General features: G+C 35.2%; 1 protein-coding gene across 3 annotated transcripts in view; it reads left to right on the forward strand.

Moving 5' to 3' along the window:
• bur (GMP synthase burgundy) overlaps nucleotides 1–23,571 on the forward strand; it is a 32,205-nt gene that overhangs the window by 3,090 nt on the left and 5,544 nt on the right. For all 3 annotated transcript variants that reach the window (XM_071594570.1, XM_071594571.1, XM_071594569.1), the window contains 9 exons: nucleotides 3,494–3,611; nucleotides 9,858–10,011; nucleotides 13,458–13,601; nucleotides 13,905–14,070; nucleotides 14,458–14,609; nucleotides 14,852–15,067; nucleotides 21,400–21,579; nucleotides 21,893–22,018; nucleotides 22,558–22,818. In XM_071594570.1, the coding sequence (XP_071450671.1) occupies nucleotides 3,494–3,611; nucleotides 9,858–10,011; nucleotides 13,458–13,601; nucleotides 13,905–14,070; nucleotides 14,458–14,609; nucleotides 14,852–15,067; nucleotides 21,400–21,579; nucleotides 21,893–22,018; nucleotides 22,558–22,818 (1,517 nt within the window). The remainder of the gene's footprint in view (nucleotides 1–3,493; nucleotides 3,612–9,857; nucleotides 10,012–13,457; nucleotides 13,602–13,904; nucleotides 14,071–14,457; nucleotides 14,610–14,851; nucleotides 15,068–21,399; nucleotides 21,580–21,892; nucleotides 22,019–22,557; nucleotides 22,819–23,571) is intronic.

Raw genomic sequence — 23,571 nt, forward strand, 5'->3', positions numbered from 1 at the left:
TGGGCTAAAGATCACATTATTCTCAAATAGAAATACAAAATACAGATATGATATGAAATTAAGTTTTACATAGATATTCAATCTCACTATAAAAAACTCATCAACCAGATATGCGAATAGATTATTCTTGAATGGTGAAATTCTTCTTTTCCAAATGGTTAGGCAGATTGTTAAACAATTTTGTATGCATTGGAATTGGTCCTTCAGCTACCATAGACAATTGTGACAGTGATGACTGTTATTCATTGTAAAGTCATTCTTGTTTTTCATAGCATTAGTCACTACATCTTAAATGTATACACAAGGTGCAGCTTATGTTCCCAAATATTTAAAAAGAGGTCAGCAATGTACATGATAAGGTTGATTATGTAAGTGTCTTAATTTTTCTGAACTAAAAACACTTAATTTATTGAGTATGGTATTCCCCAAATTATTATTTCAAAGGAAGTTACAGGGTAAATTAAGCGTAATATAGCATTTTGAGCACATCTAAACTTAGTGTGTATTAAAACTAACATATGGTAGTAAATTCTATTAATCTTCTTACATACCTGGCAGATATGTTCATCCTACTTAAGTTGGGGGTCAACAAACCTTAAAAGTTTTAAATTTTCCACCAACAAGATATCACTCATTTTTCTTTGAATGTCAAAATTGTTGATTACACACTGCCTTGGAGAAAACACCCATCATTTGTGTTTTACCATTGTTAACAACCATGCCATTGCTGTTAAGCCAGTCATACATTGCCTTTATCCCCTGTTCACCAGAATCCAATACGGTTTTCAAAAGATTGCAGTAATACATGATGCCCACATCATCAGCATGCATAACACATTTATTGCCAGTAACTATTATACATATTCATGGGTAGATCATTAATAAATATTTAAAAAATATAGGGCCTAGCACAGACTCCTGAGGTACTCCTTTGGTCATGTAGAGTGGAGTAAAATATTGCTATATTTGTAGAAGACAACCTTTTGCTGTCAGTTAGATAAGTATATCTCAAGCCAACTAAGAGCCATTCCTCAGCTGAGCATCTCACATTTTGGGAGTATTATTTTGTGATCTACCAAAAAAAATCTTTGCTCAGGTCAAAGTAGATTCCCATTACTTTGTTTTCTAAGTTTATTTCTTTTATAACATATCTAATTGTATCAAAGAGAGATTTGCTGTTGGCCTTCCTCTTCAAAATCCACACTGATACCCAGATAAAAGTTTATTGCTTTCAAGATAACAAATTAGCCTTAAACAATTGACATACTTAACACTTTTCCAAACTGGGGATTAATTGATACAGGCCTGTACTTACTCACAGTATCCTTTTTAACTTTCACATTAATTTGGGGTCATGTTACTCTTAATGATTTTCCAGGCAACGTTTTAGTAATAAGATGTTTTCCTTAACTGTTAATGGTTATTACTCCCTTTTGGATCTCTTTATAAGATACCTAAACTGTTTCTTAATGAGAGAATATTGTTGATATAGTGAGTTTTCGCCTAAGGTTTTAATGAGTTTAAAATTCGTTATTAGGGTCTTTGACATGTTGATGATTTTAGGGGCGTTCCGATTTTTGGTTTCTGATGAAATGCCGATTAAATTTGTCCATGATAGCAGAATAAAATTAATTGAAGCTAATATTAATGGAGTCTTTCATATACTCCTGCCCAATCTTGCTTTTTATGCATTACCTGAAAGTAGTTAATATTAGTTATTATAATAATCTATGGTATTTGATGTTTTTTGGTGCTACGGCCCTCTTTCCGCAAAAAATAGATGCTATGGCAAGGTGGTTAGACCAGCCTGTATTAAATACCATGGTGTGAGTTTTATGTTCATTAAGATCAGTAAAAAAATTATTTGGAAGGGCATTGGTGTAGCAGTTACTCTGGTTGGTGTACTGAGTGATGTTTTCAGATTATATGAATATAAGGTTTGCAGTTGCTATTTCTGCTCGTCTATCTGTTAACAAATTGCAAAAAAAATCACCTGTTTGAATGACTGTTTGTGTATTAGAATGATTAATTACTGAGAATAGCAAGTTATCCAGTTTTTCATGGTATCTTGAGAACCTTCCTAGCGGAAATCTATATGCTACTAATATGAAAAAGTTAATGTCAGAAAATGAGCATTTAATGGCAGTGTATGCAAATGTCAGCTCTTCATTAAGATACTGTGATACATAGGCATATTGCCAAGCACAAAAGGACTCCTACCGTAAATAATTACTCCACCATGGTGGTGATTCTTCCTACAATATTTATGATGTATTACATAACATGGAATTGTTATATTTTATGTTTATATGTTTCTCATCCAGTATTCACTAATGCAAATCAGGTTTGGTTTTTCACTAGACGTAACATTTTATAGTTCTCCAAGGTTATCATTTAAGCATTGAAAATTTATCACTAATTTTAAAATGTAATTCATTTGATCCCCTACTTGCCATTGCTACCTCAGCAGTTGAGTTAGGTACAGATTTCAACTCTCAGCCAATGTTTGCCCAACTAGCCAAAACAATACCGTACAACTAGTGCAATTTTGGGTCAGATAGCTGGGCTTCTCAATGAATGTATGTGGTCACCCTTGGTGGATATACAGAAGGATGAGTAATTACCCTTAGTCATCAACTGTTCAACGTCCACATCACCTGAGAATCTTCCCCTGAGCTATTTAACCATATCTGCCAAAGTTTTGTCCTTGGAAAATTGCCTAATGTGCATGCTGCTCATCCTGGGAATACCAGTGATATTGCAGCTTTCTTGCTAACTAACGTCTGCTGTGCCATCAATTGGCTTCTTTCTTTGTTGATGCTGTTGATTTCCCCTGTAATTAGTACTTCTTTTGCTGTATTGGCCTTCATTTTGGCACTCATCAAAGTTATTGTTGATGGTTTCTTTTATAGCCGGAATAGGCACATTTTCGGTTTGAGTTAGAGATTTATGCATCACATTTTTAATTTTTTCTTCAAAAGTAACCTTTTTTGATGATTGATGGTAAAAGATTCCTGATTATTCTTTAGACTGTTGAGTATTCTTCAGGTATTCAATGCCAGCAGCCATGTAGGTTAGCACTGTCTTGTAGGATTGTTAGGAAAAACATTTCCAGTAAATTTCTCTGTCTTCGAGTATGGCTTTAAATGTCATTTCTTTAAGCCTTATACCTTAAGCGTGAAACATTGGCAGATTCTGGTCACATATAACTAAGTCATTAGTTTCAATCTAATTTTCCCATGAGCCACAGTTTTGTGTACTGTTTTGTGCCGTTTTGGGCTCTTTTGGGAATAATGTTTTCATGCATTTACACCATTTTTCATGCAATTAATGCTGGATTTATCTTTTGGGGTTGTGTAACATAAAAAATCACATGTGCATTCGTGAAGTGAAATACACTATTCTTATTTATCGAATGAAATTTCATTGGTTAGTAGCGTAATGTGTGATATGTCCTCTTTAGTCGATGAATATTTTACTTTTTTTGTGACAGGTATATGTTATGGCATGCAAATGATGAATAAAGAGCTGGGTGGTCAAGTGGGCTGTCAACGAGGCCATGAGGATGGTGCAATAACAATTGACTTGGACAATAAGTGCCTACTTTTTAAGTAAGTGATCATTTTTTTACTAAAGATAAATATTTTTTATGATTTAGCATATGCTTTTTCTGAATTTGCCATCATGGTACTTATAGAAAATTGAGGTTTACAAAATGTTTAGTTTATGTAGCTTGATGTTTCGTTGTCACATATGTCATGTCATTCAGTTACAGATAAAATAAATTGTAAACATTCACATGGTTATATGTTGATGATGCCTGTACCTGAGATCTACTTAATGTGAAATAGTATATGCATTTTGCCATTTTCTGGAAAGTTAATAATTTCTTAACAAACTATGTCATTTGTGTTTGAAAAGGTTTCAAATAGAGTAGTGTAAAATTGGGAGCATGGGTTGTAAATCTATGTCTTATTGCCATTGGTATTTATTGTCATATTAAAAGAATGGAACAAAATGTGTTCAATAATGTTCAGTGAAAGTGTTAAAATAGTGTATGGTGAAGTATTGTTTGAATATTAAACATTCTGTTCAAAATAATCAAAACATTGAGCAGTTTATATTCTGTTGGCTTGCTGTGGATTTGAGTTCTCTATACTTCAGGGATCTGGCATTCCTCTGATTCCGCTAGTAAGGACAGTGTTGTAGAATGTTCATTAATGCAGAAATATATGTACCAAATCAAAGAACATTTTTTAATGAAAAATCTATTTCTACCCTTTCAGACTAAATTTTCTTCCTATCTGTGAATTGTTGTAATTGAAAGTAATTATTGGTATTCCAGAGGTTAATGTTAGTCATAACCTAGTCATTGCTTCTTGGCATTATCAGATCATCTTTGGCCATTGGTTCTTTTTTGTGTTAAACTTTAAGAGAGAAGTGTAAATGCAGATTTTGGTAGTAAATGGAGGTTTATCAAGTTCAACAAGTTCAAAGCATGATGGTATCCAACTTGTTGAAATTATTACAGAAAAATACCTGATTGAATATGGGGAGTTAGTTTGTGCTAAAGGTCAATATTATTTAAATATTAGTCACATGTGCAATCCCTCTCCTTGACGAAACAACATTTTAAGAAAACAGTCATTACCTTTGCCCCTACTTATTTTTAAAAATAAGTGTGTTCCTGGTCATCATTGTCACATGTAATCTATAGAAGGATTGAAGACGTGAGCTGTTGGCTTTAAATGTATTGTGTAGTTAATTCCTCTAGCCAATAAAATGAAATATAGCTCCAATAATGTTATTTCGATCAGCCGGTTATCATCAATAGGGAATGTATGCTTTTGGTGGCATTAAGTTTGAAGGTATTGGTCTGTTTTATTAATGTTAAATCTTTTGAGTGTGATAGAATGGCCTGTTTTGTAGATGTGTTTTGCAACCACTGATTTGTTAAAATGACCTTTTTGGTAATGAGTCAGGTTCCATTTGGACCTGATGGTAGGGTTTGGTCCAGTTTGCTAGCATAGGTGCACTGGCAAGTGATGCATTTAATCTCGTAAATTCCTGTTTAATCGCTGAGTTTGATCTATGGAGTTCCCTTTTACAGATTCTTAAATGTGTTCAGGTTTACATGCGTGGTGTTTGTGTCAACATGTTTGAACAATTTTTCAATGCACCACTTGCCAATGCATGTATATAGGACACGTAAGACAAAACTGATCATCAGGTTCAAAGAGCACTTAGCTCATTACAAAAATGATCCTTATAACCAATTAGTGGTTGAAAAACACATCTATGAAACAGGTTAAGTTATCATACCCAAAGATTTAACATTAATAAAACAAATAACTTCATACTCGACACCATTGAAAGTGTACACGTACTCTTGCATCAAGAAAATATTATGAACAATGAGCCAGGCATGATAAACATAACACCTATCCAAATGGTTTAAGATTTCAAACAGGCCAAAGTTCGAAATACACCAGTGGAAACTTCTAATAATGCACCCTCCCTCTCCCACCTCCACCTCCCCTACATTGCTACACCTCCCCTTTTCTCCTCACCCCCCAACCTGATAACTGCATTAAACTTGACATCAAACAGTGCTACGGTACTGATGTCTTCTCACTTTCAAGCCCTTTACTCTTCCTGTTGATGGTCACCGGCTGTCCAAAATAGTGCAACTGGAGCCTTATAAATTTATTTTTATTGGCTATGGAAATTAGCTTAACTTCTTGTGCAAGGATTGTTATTGAACAGCACTCCTAACAGTTCTGTTCATTGTCGTTCTCTTCATTCCCTCACAGCAGTTCCTTGGCCTTCCTCAATGATTTTTTCTCTCTATATTTCCTTCAATTATGGGGCTTCAGTAAACTGCCATGAAGAGAAAAGTGCCCCAATAGTTCCCTCTTTTTGTAGGATTTCTCGAATAGATTCTCTCTTCACCCACTCTTCTAGGTACATATTATATTATCTACTTTACTACTTATTATGTGAATGTTATCCATATCCCTACAACCTTATTTGATTTCAATTCCTCAAATACCCTTTCATTCCTTTCTCTCTTGCAATGAAGTCTGCCTGGTCCTAAGTTATCCCAATCTATGTCAGATTCTTTGAGTCTATACTTTATGGCTTACATTCATTACTATATAAATCCTCCATCCCCCTTGAATCTTTATTGGTTATTTTAAAATTTTGCTGTTGGATCTTTAATAGTATGCAGGGATTTTCCTTTCTTACCTTCTGATAGTTTTTTCACCTTCCTGTACAGTGCTTTTATTTCTCCCAAACTTTCCATATCCTGGTACTGTATCGGCCAACATACTTCTTTTGCCTATTAGTATCCTGCCTCCGTTTATTATTGATCTCTTTATGCTTTCTTCTAACAAAATCTGTTTACATTCTTCCATTTCTTTCTCAATTTTATCTTCCAAATCATCTTGTCAGCAATTCATGATTTCCTTGTCTTTTCCTACAGATTTCTGATAATATTTTTTGTAGCTTTTGATATCCATGTTTCCTCTTGTTCTTCAACTTTACTCGCCTCCATTGCCTTTAGTTTTTTCTAGTGCCTCCTGGTATTCCTGTCTTTTCATTGCAGTTGATGCTACTGCATTTCATTTCCTCATCAGTTTTCCCTATTTTATCCTCTTGAATCTGACATCACACACTTTTACTACTAAATTATGATCTAAATTCACATCCTTTCCTGGAAAATTATTCATATTGATTATGCTGTTTCTAAATCTGTGCCTGACCTTGATATACCCTGAATTACCAGGTATTTTCCATGTGCACCTATGCCTATTGTGGTATATAAACCAAGTGTTTGTTTGTTATGATTAAACACTTGTCTCTTGTAGAACTCAGTGCTCTCTCCTCACTGTCATTTTTCATTCCTAAGCCACATTAACTCCCATTTCTCCATTTACTTACTACAACATTCCCATCCCCCATAACTATAAAATATTTCACTCTCTGGGACACTCAAAGTTATTTTCTCTAATTGATCATTTGCTATTTCTTGTGGCCTAAATAGCCATCTTAGATGTTGAAATAAACCCTTACCCTGCACTACCAATTCTTAAATTTAGAAATGCATGGCCTAGTTCTAATTTTTATGTTTAGTATAGGGACATTTTTTACTTTTCATGCATATTCAACTTAATCGTGCATGTTTATGTACCTTATATCTGGGCCTAGAAGATGCTTTTTTTACTCAACTATGTTATCTAAAATCAGCTTGTGTCTTAGAGACCAAGGGTATAAATTTTACCTGTATGATTCAAGCCAATTTGCTGGAAAAATACTGGCTCTTGATTAATCCAGCATCAGGCATAGAAAACGGTTGCCTTTACTATAAATTTCTATAATATCAGTGGAGTGAGACAGTAGTGATCTATAGCTTTAATATTTCCTTGAGAGTATATCTTAAAGAATTCCCTAATAAATAATGAAAATATAAATTGTAGCTTGTGGGTCATTCAATAAGTCCTTGGATAAAAATTTGGCAGCATTTATCAAACTATTGTAAGACATCCAAAAAGTGGGATTTTTCAAGGTAACAGTCAATAATTTTGCCATCTTTTTGAAAAAAAATACTTTCAATTGCCTCCTCAGCAATATCTAATTTTTTCGTTCACTTCCAATCTCAGGAAATATCACGATTTAAAAACTTAATAGCCCAGATGGAAATAAAAGGGTGATCAGAAAAGTTCTTGATCTTACTCATAGATAGCATCACTGCTAGCGTACTTATTTGTCTTAGGTTAGCACAACAGTTAGTAGACTCGGTATAAAATGGCAAGCAATTCCATCCAGCAGTTTGCTGTTGGCAGTCGTTTGAATCAGTGGCAGTGTGTGTGTTTTTAGAAATGGAAAAAATAGTGCATCATGCAGTGATGAAAATCTTCATAAAAGAAGGCTTATAATAATAATAATTTTATGTCCCCAATTGACAAGTACATAGTATGGTGCAGAATATCATACAATGATTTAATTGTATAGGGTACGTCAAGAAGTACAGTAACTGGATTACTAGCCAGAGAAAAGAAAAATAAAATAAAATTACACCTACACACATAATTAAGAATTTACAGAATATAAAATTCAGAATTACCCAGAACTGAAGTAGTCGTTCACACTGTAAAAACATTTTTCATTTAAGTACATAAATAACTTATTATTAAAAATAGAGAGTGATTTCTCATTTTTTAAACTCATGGGAAGCCTGTTGAATATTTTGATGCACAGAGAACGAGGTCCCTTGGACATCATTGTCATGCTAGCAGACACTACCCGCAGATGATTTCTTTTCCTAGTCACATAGGCGTGTGTGCCATTATTTGATGGGAATAGATGCATGTTCTTTTTTACAAAAATTATCGAATTATAAATAAAAACACTAGGGACTGTTAAGATGCCAAGGTTTTGAAAGAGAGGTCTGCAGTGGGCTCTATAGGGTTTATTGCTCATGGACCTTAGCAATTTCTTTTGAATAATAAATATTTTATTTAACTTAGTTGATGACCCACTTCCCCAGATTATGATACCGTATGATACAAGAGAATAAAATAGACCATAGTAGAGTGTTTTTAAAACATTCATACTAACAGTATGTTTCAGAATTGAAAGATGCTTAATGCTGACCGTAATTCATTCAAGGGTTGTAAATGTGTATGGGAACTCTTGTCCTTCAATTTCCACCTTAAAAAATTGGCAGCTATTTTTCAACGTGGCCGCGAAAGCCGTGAAGGATGTCTGAAAAGTGTAACCACGTCAGAAAAAATGAAAATCAAGTGAATGATAATATTTTGGAAGATCAGTGCAAAGGTGTATTAAATTCCTAGTACTGTAGGGATGTGAGAGAGGATGCATCAGTTACATTTTGTTCAAAGAATTGCACAATACAAAGTTTTGTGCAAGATGAGTGCTCTGCATGCTCAATGGATCAAAAATGCATTCGCTCAGCACGTTCGTCCTTGGTGCGTTTTATGAAAAACAAGAGTGGTTTTCTGCATCGATAATTGACTAAAGTTGAAACATGGATTTACCAATATGCACCAGAATCGAAACAACCATCCATGCAATGCATAGAGATAAGTTTTTTAGCTCTGAAGAAGTCGAATACGGTGCCATTGATTGGAAAGGTCATGGTGTGGGATTTTTGGGATGAGAAAGGACTTCTGTCAATCGAGTATCTTGAAAGCTAAAACAATGTGGTATGCTGTGGCCTCAATTTTCTCAAACTTCAATTCATCGATCTCTCAAAAATACAAAAAGAGACGTTTCCTGCATGATATGGTGGAATATCATGATAAATTAAAAATTGGCGATTTTCCGCTTGATATATTGTCTTGTTTGAAATTTTATTTTGAGGAAAATTGTCAATTTTTAATTAATCCAAAAAATATATCGTTGGTTTTGTCAATCGTCTCGGAGGAAGTCACTTTTATTGGATGATCAGAACAATGTTCATTATTTATGGATGTACGGCCACGTTTAAACTCATTTCCCTTATTGTAAACAGTCTCAAATGTGGGAGCAGATTAGCCATGTACTTCATCCAATTTAGCTTTTATCTCTTGCGGTGTTAAGCTTTTATGATAGAAGTGTTTATTCAATGAACGAAACTTTTTTTTTCCATTCCTCTAAATAAACTTCAATTGGCTATGAAAATAAAACCATTTGATGGATATAGCTGAAACATAAACAGCAGTCTGGTGTGAAATGTGGCTTAATAAAAGCAAACCATTTCCAACACTGAGTGCCATATCATTGATTTTCTAAGGAGTTATTGAATGACCCACATACCTTTTAACAATTTGATGTTTCGTTTTTTTTTGCAGAGGTATGGACAAAAAGGAAGTTGTGTGTCTAACACATGCAGATAGTGTTGAGAAAACTGCAGAGGGCTTCCATGCAATTGCTTGGTCCAACTCTGTGGTTGCTGGCATTGCAAATGACAAATTACATCTATATGGAGTTCAATTTCATCCTGAGGTCTGTATATGTCTTCTTATACATTGGAATTTCAAAACTATATTAGATATTTATGCTTCCTCCGTTTTAAGAAAATTTTCAGAATGTGCCTTCTAGCTGGATCATTTTTAGAAACGTACTGCTTCCACTGTTCCTTTCTCTCCAGAGTGTTGTAGTATATTCAAGTCTCATCCACGGTTATGTATTAGTGCAGAAACGCCTCAGGATTGCGACAGAGAAGCACCTAATCAGCCTCTAAATTGACCACCCAATGCATTTATTCTGCACTGAAGGCAAATGTGGCACCATTCATACCGAGAATTTTTTCACAACCAATTTTTTGTGCAAAATTGAAAAAAATATAACTTGTGATATACCTGTGTCCTCCATTATTATCAACATGAAAGCAAAAATTTCAAAGTGTAAAAATCATTTGCCTTGACCAGGATTTGAACATGGATCCCTCGATGTCAGGCCAAGTGTTTTAGCTAGTTAAGTTATCGAGGAGTCCTCTTACACTCCGAAATTTTGGGGGCTCTAAAGGAACAAGATGTTGTGACGAATACCGTTCATACAATGTCACGGGCACTCGTATTCATGCGCGAAGTGCCTAAGTCCAAGAGGTCAAATCAACTTAAAACACAAAGGTTTTACCTTTGACACATTCCAAGAAACTGTGGGAGATACAGCAGCAGTAACTTTTGATGGAGTCATCAGCTAACATGCATTACAATGCAACAATGCATCGATAGCTTAACTGCTAAAGCACTCGGCCAGACAATGAGGGATCCAGGTTCGAATTCCAGTAAAGGCGAATGATTTTTACTCTGAAATTGTTGCATTGTAATTTATATTAGCGGATGACTGTCAAAAGTTACTGCAGTGGCATCTCCTACAGTTTCTTGGAATTAATTTCAAGAACTTTGATTCGTCTATCACTCGAAACCATATTCTGAATTTCGTCCATAATTTCAGAGGTAGTCACTTCCACTTGATGTCCTATATGATTTTCATCATTTTTGGATGTACGGCCACATTTAAACTCATCAACCTAATTGTTAACAGTTGCAAACACAGGACCACATGTGCCATGAACTTCATCCAACTCGGCTTTGGTATCTTTCAGTGTCTAGCCTATTATATGGACATGTTTATTCACCTGATTTATTTCCATGTTTTTAAATGAGCAAGTGTGTTACTTAATTGACTGTAAAAATGAAACTACATTATGGTTAGAGTTGAAAGTTTTAGAGCTGTCTGGTGAGATATGAGGCTTACTAAATGTAAACATCTTCCAAAACTATGAGCGCCACCTCTTGGATTTTCTAAAGGCTTACGAAAGCACCCGCATTTGTATTAAATTTTATCTTTAGTAATGAGTGCACAAGTCCCGCACTGTTGGTAAAAAACTGCTTTAGTATTTGAATTGCTGGGTAATTTGAATGATTCAGAATCAAAATAATAATATGTTACCGTATGCAGTTTAAGCAGGCTAATGTCCACTGAAATTTACATTCTCACAAACGATAACCCCATTGACTTTTTAACCACCAAAACAAAATATTTTTTCTAGTTTTTGACCCCATACCCACCTTAAATTTCACTACTGTACCATCTTATCACATCATGTAATAAGGAAGAATGTATTCAATTGTTCCCTGCTTAACTTTGTGGAAGTTCATGTTCATTAAATGAAGAACACAATGTTTATTTCTACTGTTCTTTATTTACGTACAACTAGTTTCAAGGAAAGGCTTAGGCATCATCATCAGATACAAATTAATCAAGTCATGGTCCATTTATATACCATTCATGGGGGAGAGGAGGGGTGGGTGAGAGAGCGGGGGGGCAGGAGGAGAAAAAGTGGGGTTTGCGATCGGCGTTAATAGGAAGGGGAAAGGGGTGTTAAGCACCAGGAAAGGTCTATCAGTGCCTGTCGATATAGCAAAGATATCGTCTATGTATCAAAACCAACATTGAATATTCTTTGTAAAAATTGAGGAGCTGCTGAATATTTTTCTTTCAAAATCGTCCATGTACAGGTCAGTGGTGGTAACGGGGACCCCACGGCTAATCCTTCTACTTGTTTGAAGAATTCATTGTTATATTGGAAATAATTTTGTTCAACACACAATCTCAATAGTGACATAAACTCATTGTGGAAGGGTGGTTCGGCTTTGAATTTGCAATTTTCCGGAAAAGTACCACCACAGACCTAATCATCTCCTTCAACTCCTGCCATCACATATCTCACAAGCTTTCCACTTTTCATTTCCTACTAAACAGACTGTTGGCCTTTCCTCTTTCCAATAATAATTTTGTTCTATAACTCAAAACGATTAAAGATTTAACATTAAAAAATGGCTGAAAAGAAAATTTAATTGAGAAAATACTACAAAGAAAACGTTCCTTTAAAGCAAACAACCTTTTGTTCAGACCAGTTACTGAGGAGGAAATAGGGTACAAATGGTGTAAACTCCATTATTATGGTTTGATTTCACAAAAGATAGCCAACCTCTTTCCTAGGGAAAAATTTCGAATAGCTCTTTACAATACAAATAACTTAAAATCATTCTTGAATAATACGAAAGACAAAGTAGGGAAAAAAATAAAAGTGGCATTTATAAGTTAACTTGTAAGGACTGTAGTGTTATATACATGGGTCAAACGGGGAGATCTTTATAAAATAGGCAGAGGGACATAAACACTGTTTTAGAAATTGTGACGTCTAGCAATCTCACTTCGCCAAGCATCTATGGGAAGGAAATCATGGGAGTGATTATAACCCGGAATTCATACATCAGATGGAAAAAGGAATGAGGATGGACAAGTGGGAAGAACTGGAAATCAGGAAGAATTTAAAAACGGGTCATTTGGTTTACAATTTGTTTGAATCCCTCTCCCCAATCCTGGAAGTACCCCTTTCCTTCACAGAAAGACCCAACAATATCCCCCCCACTGTAAACCCACCAATCACCTCTCCTGGTGCTTCACAACCCTTCCCATCAATGCCAATCGCAACCCCACTTTTTTCCCTCTCCTTCCCCCTCTCTCTCACCCACCCCTTCTCTCCCTCATGAATGGTATATAAATGGACGGCAACTTGATTAATTTGTACTTGATGATGATGACACCTAAGCGTTGAAACTAGTTGCACGTAAATAAAAAACAGTGGAAATATACATTGTGTTCTTGGTTTAATGAAGAAAGAATGTTTCTATCTTGTGCACCAATTTAGTATATGTATAATTCTTAATTGAGATAAATTCAAAATTTATTTGTATACTCTTCTAATTGAAGTGTACTCTTTATTTATATTGGGAAGCACATTTATTTCTTTAGAATTAGTGACTACTTTTAGGACATAATGTATTGAATACTGTTGGCTGTGTTGCTGATAATTTCTGTTACATTTTTATGCTGTGAAAGCATATTTTAAGTTTTGCAAATTGCTTGTTGCTTTTCAGGTGGATTTAACGGTTAATGGGCGAGTAATAATGAAAAATTTCTTAATGGACATTGCTGGTTGCACTGGCAATTTCACTATGGCCAGTCGAGAAGCAGAATGTATCAATGATATTAGAGAAATCGTTGGAACCAGTCAAGTATTGGTAAGCTTACTTGATTCTTGAATCTGATTAAGTTGTATTAGCCAATAATTTCATATTGTATGGAATTGCCTGTTATGAAAGTGGTTTATTGTGGCAGCAAGTTTATATAAATGAAGTGAGTGGTTTGCAGTGGCATTGATAAGATTCTGCCATTCAGACAAGAGTATTTGTTTTTACAGGGAAGTTGAATTATCCTTACTTGTTAGTATTTTAGTTTCGAGGTCTTGGTTTGAAGTATTGAGAAAAAATGCTATCAGGTGGTTATTGCTAATGATGCATTCTTTTGCATATTTTTTCTTTTAGTTACTGGCAAGTGGTGGAGTGGACTCCACTGTTTGTGCAGCTCTTTTGAGGAAAGCCCTTCCTGAAGACCAGCTTATAACTGTACACATAGACAATGGCTTTATGAGAAAAAATGACCGTTTCGATGTGGAGCAAACCTTAAGGAAAATTTGTCCCAAGCTCAAAAGTATGTAGTTGTTTTAGCTACTTAAAGGTGTTACATTTTGGCAAGTGACCAACGACCATGTGAGCGTTTGCAAGATGACTTACCTTGAATCCTCAGTAAAATTTTATATGTAAAGCGTTAAGTTGCATTTGCAATGTTATCTCTGTTTTAGTTACTGTAAAACCTCAGTATTTCCATTCTACATAATTTAAATTAACTGTGAGTAATTTTTTTTTGTATTAAAGTACATCTAGAGCTCCCAAAAATGGAAATCTTATGGGAATTTTTGTCAGTGCAACCAAGTGGTTTTTTTTAATTTAACTGTCTTTATCAGTATATTTAATCAAGTAATATTTCATGATATGTTTCAGCTCTCCATCAGAATTAATACCTTTTTATATTTTACAGTAATTAATGCAGCTCAACAATTCTATTATGCCACAACCAGTGTACCAATGGATAAAAAAGATCCAAAATCAAGAAGGACCCTCACAAAAATGCTCTGCATGACCACAGATCCTGAGGAAAAACGCAAAATAATTGGGGATGTATTTGTTCAGGTGAGTTAAAGGTGCCTCAAGGGCCTGGTTTATATTAACCACAGGATCAGGTTGGCAGCACAATTCCAGTGAATTTTATTTCATGTTGCTAAATGTGTTAATGTTCTTGCGTTCTTTCATTGCTATATAGAAATTTAGAGGTCAAGGGGAGGGTTTAGTTATTTTGGTTGATGAGTCAAGTGTATGGTATCCTGATAAATACTAATTACTGAGTTAATATAGTTTTTTTTTCATGTTTTCAGGTTGCTAATGAAGTGATATCAGAAATGGATCTTAAAGCAGAAGATGTTTTCTTAGCACAGGGTACATTACGACCAGATTTGATAGAATCTGCATCTGCACTTGCAAGTGGGAAAGCAGATACAATTAAGACACATCATAATGATTGTGATCTCATTCGTAAACTTCGAGAAGAGGGGAGAGTTGTGGAACCACTTAAAGATTTTCACAAAGATGAGGTAGGTTTATATTTCTATGATTTTTAGGTTAACCACTTGCTCTTTTTTCAAATATTTATCAATCACTTAATTCTTTTATAAAAGTGAACAATCTAGCATCCATGTTTTGGAAATCTAGACCCCAGCATAAAGAAGTTTTGATCGACTGGTAAACTTCAATTTTTTTGTGATGAAATTCAACTCTTGATCAAACCTTTAACCTCAATCCCATTTTTAATCGAATCTTGGATCTGCCCCTGCTTTGAACCATGGAGTGCATTTGTCTTAATTGAATAATTTTCATTCCATACAATTTCACTCCAATATGATTATTAATACTAATGAAACCTTGTATGCAGCATTACCCTGAATTTATTTTTTGAAGGAAACAGTGAAAAGGTGTAAAATTAAGTTTTGAGGATAAATTGAATTTTGGAGGAAAAAGTATTTTTAATTGTATTTTGAAACCTTACAATTTAGAGGCCTTTGATTTTGATGCCTTACAAGTTAGATACCACTCTTTCAGAGATTCTTCATACTTGAAATTTTTTACATGCTTTCTCTTTTTAGACAAATATTTGTACTGGTTTGCATGTTTCAGAATTCAATCGTGATTTTTCACTATTTTATTCAGTGTAGAGCCCTGATATCTTAGATGTGTTGCCAGATCAATAAAAATTCAATCATGAGAATCAATTTGTTCCAGATGTTCAATTTTGCCCCTACTGAAAATGTTGTTTTTTGTCTTATCTTTCTATTGTCTAGTATAAAATTTATGGTCCCGAGTAATTGAGGAAAACTAAACACTTGAGAATCTGAGCTATCTCGCCATTAGAAATCCGGTACCGTTTTGATGCACTTAAGCAAATTTCAAAATTTGTTGTGTCGAGGCAGTGCAAATGACCTTAGATGTCAGTAACCAGTTCTAGCGTTTTTCATTCTTTTGTTTGGATCAATGTCATTTTCATTCCACATAATTTTAGCTTGTGTGTTATTAGAATAATCTTCCACAGGTGTTCTTGCAATGCATAAATTACAGTGCTGACTCTTAGCTGGGCAATTTATTTATTTCATTGCATAAATCTTACCCTGGCAGACTGAGATTACAAGTTCAAGTACTTTGCATTTCTGTCACTATTACCAGCCATATTCAAATTCTTTGCTAAAACCATTCATATTGCTGCTCTCTCCCATCTTTTCTAGGTGTAAATGTATATGAACAATTTTTAATCCAGTGCTTAGTGATGCAAATAACAGGAAAACTGAATTGCAGAAAAATGAAATCGTATTAATATGGGTTTCCACATGCATTGGAATGATAGGAAATTTTATAAGACATCTTAAAAATGCTGTACAACGGTTGCTATTTATGTCTTGAGCCCTGATAACACTTCGTGCTCTAGGCACCATCTGACGTTTCCATATGAAAGTTTGACCCTTTTAACGTTAACTTTCTTCAGAAATGTTTTTGTTTGATCACCACTTGTGTTGTTTACTGTGGCTCAAATTTTGTCTCAGCAAAAAATGGAGGTAACTCGTGAATACTTTCGTGCGATGATTTTTTATGACTTTTGATGTGGATTACCAAAACAGGAGTGCATCTATCAACTGATCTCCACTTTTGGTGATGAAGCCCAATCTTTTGCCACTGTGAAATGCTGGTACAACGAAATCCATCATGGATGCCGTTCACTCAGCGACCAAAGTTGTGAAGGTCATCCAAAATCAGTTGTTTCACCAGAAAACATTGATGCTGTACAAGAAATAGTGAAGGAAGATCGTCATGTGACTTATCGTGAGATTGTGGCATCCTTGGGGATTAGTATGACCAGCATTAATAAGATATTGCATGAACATTTAGCTGTGAAACAAATTTGTTCGCGTTGGATCCCACATAATTTGACAAAAGCTCAAAAAGATGCTTGTGTCAATTGGTGCAAAGAAATGCTGAAGAAATACAATCGTGGTGCATCAAAATCTGTGTATAACATCTACACAGGTGACGAATCTCGGATCTATGTGTATGAGCCCGAAACAAAATAGCAATCCACTGTATGGGTCTTCCAAGACGAGCCAAATCTGACAAAAATGATTTGTGCACAAAGCAAGTGATTGCCTATTTCTTCGGAATAACTGGACATATGGCAACCCTACCATTAGAGTTACGTAGAACTGTGAATTTTCAATGGTACACGAGCGTTTGTTTTCCATAAGTGCTTGGTGAAATATGGATAAAGAAGCAGCAACAAAGGATCATTCTTCATCATAGCAATGCAAGCTCTCATAGATCGGCAGAAGCAACTACGTATTTGACTAGCCAAAACGTCGAATTGATGGGTCATCCTCTGTGCATCCCTGATTTAGTACATATTGACTTCATTTTATTCCTGTTTATCAAGAAAAAATTGTGTGGCCAACGTTTTTCGGTGTCTGAAAAAGCTGTTGATTCATTCAGAAACCATGTTTTGGAGGTACCTCAATCGGAGTGGAAAAAGTGCCATGAAAATTGGTTCCAGCACTTGCAAAAGTGTATTTATTATCACGGAGGATACTTTCGAACACTAAAGAGCCATTTTCAACGATAAATTACTGTCTTTTCATTATTAGGCTGTAAATATAAATAGCAACCTTCATAAATTGCAAGAAAACATTAATTTTGATAATCTAAACATGGCGTTTAACAGCTGTTTTCCCAAATAAAGGATTATGTGAAAAATACCTAGTATTTGTCTTTGATTCAAAAATGAATTTCCTCATAGTCAAGCCTTATACAATAGTGCCTTTTGAAATTTTAGGTGAGATGAAGAATGAAGAAAATAAGGTTAGCAGAGAGCAAGACAAACACTGAGGTTTTGAACAGGGTTGGTGAAGAGAGGAAGTTGTAGTGGGAAATCCATAAAAGGCGGAGGATGTCGAGTAAATACAAATACAGTAGAAACTCATAAAAAGAACATAATATGTTCCACAATATTTCTCGTAAAGCAGAAGTCTTCACTCTTTAGTGAAACAACTTTTCACGTAAAAATTAATGTGAAATACGATAATACTTTCCATGCTGAAAAAATTAATTATGCTCAAGGTTTATTTAAAGAAAATTATGTGGAATTACGCAAGCTTCGTAAAATTCACCAAATTTTTTTTGGGTGAATTTTACAAAGTTTGTCTTATTCCTTAAGATGAACGTTCAAAAGGTTGAGCTTTGATACCATGAAAAAAAGAAAATTATTTATGCATTGTTTAGGATCGTGAATAATGTTGACCATTTTTTTAATCACAGAATGAAACAATTGGAAATGCCAATTCGATTTGTAAAAGGAAAAAAATCTAAATAAATTGCCAATTAATTATGATACAAACCTAATTCCTTTCTACTAGAAAGCTGTGTAGCGAAATTTGTTTTTACCAATGCTTCAAAATTTGGTAAAATGCCATTCAGAATGATCATTAAATAAATTTATGGTGTGCATCACCATTTCCTTATTAGGGCGATGCTTCGTATGAATGGTATGATGCCAATGTTTCCTGTAACTTCCGAATCACATTTAACCTGCTGTTTTGGACTTAACAGTTCTTGTAGGCTCATGGAGTTTCTGAATGGTAAACAAGTACGGGTTTGATTTTCCAATTGCCACTTGCATTAGTGCAAAATAGCATTGTTGAACAAATATAGGTTTGCTTCGGCATCTTCTTCCCAAAGAGAACCTTCTCGTCACAAAAACTTGTGGCAGGTAACTCTTAGAATCTATAAGCTTTTTGAAGACACTGATGGCGTTTTATGCTGCCTCTGACTCAGCTTGTTGCTTCATAATGCCATAAATGATGGTTCTTCTAGTTAACTTCTCAAGCTATGCACGGCTCCCCTTAAATACTTGTTCAGCCATTGATGATCCTGACATCTTATAAATGAGGTCGGCGAAAATCACTTGCCCCTTCTCGCAAATTATATTCTCATTAATGGTGTCGCATTGCAATTGCTTTTGTATGATATATTGCTTTCATGTAATTTATCCATATGAGAAGCAACCTTTAGACATCATTTAGAATAAGTAACCATTCCAAAGGTACTCTTGTCACTCCATTTGAAGCATCTATCTCATTAGTCTTGTCCATGTTCTTGAAGAAGAGGCCATTCGTTGATGTACATACAAGAGCAGCCTCGCTCATACCTTGTTACCAGTTTTCATTGGTTTTATTTTTCATTTTTACTGTTATTTTTATTCTCATATGGCTTTCTTCTTACTGATTTTTATTCGGGTCATTTTTAAAAGCATGCACAAAATATTGTTAAACTTTGCTTGAAAAAAATCACCAATAATATGTTTGAACGTAAGTTTGGAAAAATGCGTGATCATTAGCAATTCGAAGATGCCACTGGAACAGTTGATAGAAACAAGCTGCCATAGCAGGTGCGACCAAATCTATTCAGAGTCGGGTTATTACAGAGGAACCTTGCTTAATAAGCACCTTGCATAGCGATGAATTCATATATTGAGCAACAATATTAGTCTTAAAAATGACTAGCTTAACAAGTGACTAATGACATAACTTAAGAGGTCTGTTCAAAAAGTATCGCAACTTCTGTGTGTTTTCAAAAATTATTTATTAATGTATATCTATTTTGTCCCCTTGACAATAATCCCTCTTAGATATTATACACTTATGCCACATTTTTTCCAATCCTCATAGCACTTCGAAAAATCATTTTTTGTGATCGTGTTCCGCTCCTACTTGGATGCAGTCTTTATCTCGCCAATCGTAGGGTAGCGTCGTCCTTTCATGGGCCTCTTCAGTTTTGGGAATAAGAAAAAGTCAATGGGGGCCAGGTCTGGGGAATACTGTGGCTGTGGCATGATAGGTGTGTTGTTTTTGGCCGAAATTCGCGCACCAGTAACGATGTGTGAGCAGGGGCCTTGTCATGGTGCAAAAGCCAATTTTTGTTCTTCCTCATATCCGGGTGTTTGTGGCAGATTGCTTTGTGCAAATTGGGCATAACTTGCAGAGAATAATCCTTATTTACTGTTGTACCCTGTGGCAAGAACTGATGATGCACCATGCCCCTGCAATCGAAGAAAACTGTAAGAAAAACTTTAACATTTGACCGAACTTGGCATGCTTTTTTTGGTCTTGGCTTGTGTTGCAGCTTCCCTTGATTATTGAGCTTTAGTTTCCACGTCATAACCATTCCTCACTAGTTATGACCCTCTTGAGCAAATTTTGGTAGTTGCGGTATTTGGTTGAAATTGAGCAATTTTGGTACGAATTTCGCGGCTACCCTTGTCATGCCCAAATCATCGGTAAAAATCAAATGGCACGAGCAAATCGATATGATAGGTCCTCAGCAACTTCTTTAACGGTGATTCGATGATTGGCCAATGTTTTTTTTTCGCTTCATCAATGTTTTCATCTGTTGTTGAAGTGCTCAGGCGTCCGGCACGTTCTTCATTGTTCTCATCTTCTCGGCCCTCTGAGAGCATTTTGTACCACCGATAAATGCTGCTTCAGTCCAAGGTAGCTTCTCCATATGCCACAGTCAACATTCGGAATGCATCATCGCACTTCATTTCATTTTTCACGCAAAATTTGATACAGATTCTTTGATCCATTTTTTTGGAACAGGCAAAAATCGAAGATAAGCTAAAACCCGTCCAATCAAAACAGCTGTCAACAATTAAAGCTACCGAGGACGCCTCGGTAGCTTAAGTGGCTAAAGCACTCGACCGGATATGGAGGGATCTGGGTTCGAGTCCCAGTCAAGGCGAATGATTTTTACGCTCTGAAAATGTTGCATTGAAATGCACATTAGCGGTTGACTCCGTTAAAAGTTACTGTTGCGGCATCTCCCGCAGTTTCTTTGGAATTTCCCATAGTTCTGAAAAATTGTGCAAGTCAAACAGCTTTTAGCAGTTAATGACAATTATTAATTTATCACTAGACAGTTGTGCTTCAAAATCTTGATTGTGATTACACATATGTATTTTCATGGGTGAAATCCCTTAGCTGTTCTAATGAAATTGTTAATAAAGATCATATTTTAATTATATTGGTAAATGATAGATGGATTTTACATTCTGCAGTGGACCATCTAGGATTAAGACAGCCTGCCAATAATTTTCGGCACATTTTCTTTACAAGTTTATGGATGGATATATTTTTTCAAAAGTAGAAGTGGACACTTCAAAAGAAAATATTTTTTCAGGCCTGTGTAAGACTTTAAGTAATTCTGTTCAGGAGTTTATTTCAATTAATTTTTTAAGAGTGGAGAGAATTATAATTTTCCAAATCAGTTGATGTATTCCTTGGCTACTTCCCTGAGAAGTTTTTTTATTTTTTTGTTTGTATTTGTATATCTTTAGGTCAGAGCACTTGGAGTAAGCCTGGGGCTTCCCCCTGCTGTAGTCAACAGGCATCCTTTCCCTGGACCTGGTTTGGCTATTAGAATACTTTGTGCTCAAGAACCATATATGGAGCGTGACTTTTCTGAAACTCAATTGCTCATTAAAGTTGTGGCTGAATATGACCAAATGGTGCAGAAGGTTGAGTAAAAATTTAATTTATTCATAATGGGTGGATTGAATATTTTGCTTTTTTTGCATGAAACTTAAGGCAGAGAGGTTGTTTTTGCCTAATGATGCATTAACATTAAACAAAGTTGTTACCTGATTAAATTTTTGGAAGATGAATGCTCGGTCAAGTGACATTTTAATTCGTTCATGTGTGTCTATTTCTCTTCTATTATAAGCTTACCAATATTTGTCACAAAGTGGCAATGTTGTTGTGAAATTGGTTAATAAACAACTGAAGAGTTGAGAAAATATGGATAACTTCTTTTTATTATCAAATTTTCAGAAACATGCCCTGCTTGTTCGAATAGCAAGCATAACATCTGATGAAGAGAAAATAGAATTACAAAATATAACAAGGAAACAGCCTTGGGCTGCGACCTTGTTGCCCATTCGGAGTGTAGGAGTTCAGGTAAGGCAATGTCTTCATAATTTACTAGATAAGGTTTGCTGGCCCCAGTGGCAGTGAAGTAGCATCCACACCTGCCAACATAGAAGTTATAGGTTCAATTCCCCCTTAGATGGGTTTTCCTCCACCTAGGGCATGGATTTTTGTAATTGTATTCATTGTAATGTGTATGGTTTAGGTGTAACAAGTGGCTATAAAGTCTCAATCTTGCAACAATAGTCATTGAATAAATAAATAAAAAATTAGGTAAACTTTCAATTGTTCTAGCACAGATTTGTGGGTCATACATGCTGTCTAATACGCTCCTTAAATTTCCAATTGTTATCAATACTTGATGAACAAATGAACCGCATCAATTAGAGCTTGTGCCATCCAGGGTAGTCTTGGAGTAGGGTGCTTTTCATGAAAAAAATGAAGATTACCAGCAAATTATTATTTACTTGTTTTTTATGTCCACTTTCAGTATACTTTTTGCTAAATCTTAATGAGTATACTATGTTTTTTTTTCATTTGAGACATTTATTTGTATTATCTAATTATAGGGTGACTGTCGATCATACAGTTACATCGTAGCTCTATCAACCGACGAGGGATGTGAAGAAAGTTGCTTTATGGGAGGCCCAACGTATTGGGAAAACATGCAGCTTATGGCCAAACTGGTGCTGCGCCTATGTCCAAATATAAATCGTGTATGTGCTGTTTTGGGTCCAATGGTTAGGGAGCAGGTGCTCGACATAACACCGACTTATTTGACTCAGCATGTCATAGGAACTCTTCGCCAAGCTGACCATGTTGCCAACCAGGTGTGTATTACCATGAAAATGAAATAATTTATCATGTTATTCAAAACATGAATCTCTCATGATTGTACAAGCCTGTTAATGTGGAAATGTAAACCTTTCTAGTGAAGAAATAGTTCCTATGCTCTCAATGTAAAGTGTGATTATGATAGGGACACATTGATTTGAGTACTAAAATTACGCGAAATATATTAGGACAAAGAACATAATATTCTATATAGAAAATATTTTTTTCATATATTATGCCCTGGAATCACAGTCATTTTATATGTACAGTGGAAGCCTGATTTGATCCTTAAATAATTGCTCAGTATATAGAATGATCGTTATCTCCAAAGGTAATTAAATAATCACATGTTAGCTAATTGGTATGACTTTTCAGAATGAACAGGGTACGGAAATTAAATCCGAACAAATGAAACTTTAGTTTAAAAGAAAATTTATTAAAAAAATACAAATGAAAATGAAAATTCTTTTACATACAAGTAGTGGTATCTATCAAGAGTAACATTACTCAATGTGACCCCCTTCAGCTGCAATGACTGCCTTCAATTTTGTCCTGAATCGATCGCACTTACTCTTTAATATAGCCCTGTCCATATTCACGAATGCTGCTACGATAGCTGTGCGTAGAAGTGCGACATTAGGGTGCCTAGTCTTATTGGTGACTTTCGATTACCCTGCAAACATAATAGTCGAAGGCGTTCAAGTCCGGGCTATTCAGGGGCCAGAACTCCTTTGACCAGAACATGTCAA

Source organism: Hetaerina americana, unplaced genomic scaffold (assembly GCF_022747635.1).
Source record: "Hetaerina americana unplaced genomic scaffold, ioHetAmer1.1.p SCAF_636, whole genome shotgun sequence".
Lineage (NCBI taxonomy): Eukaryota > Metazoa > Arthropoda > Insecta > Odonata > Calopterygidae > Hetaerina > Hetaerina americana.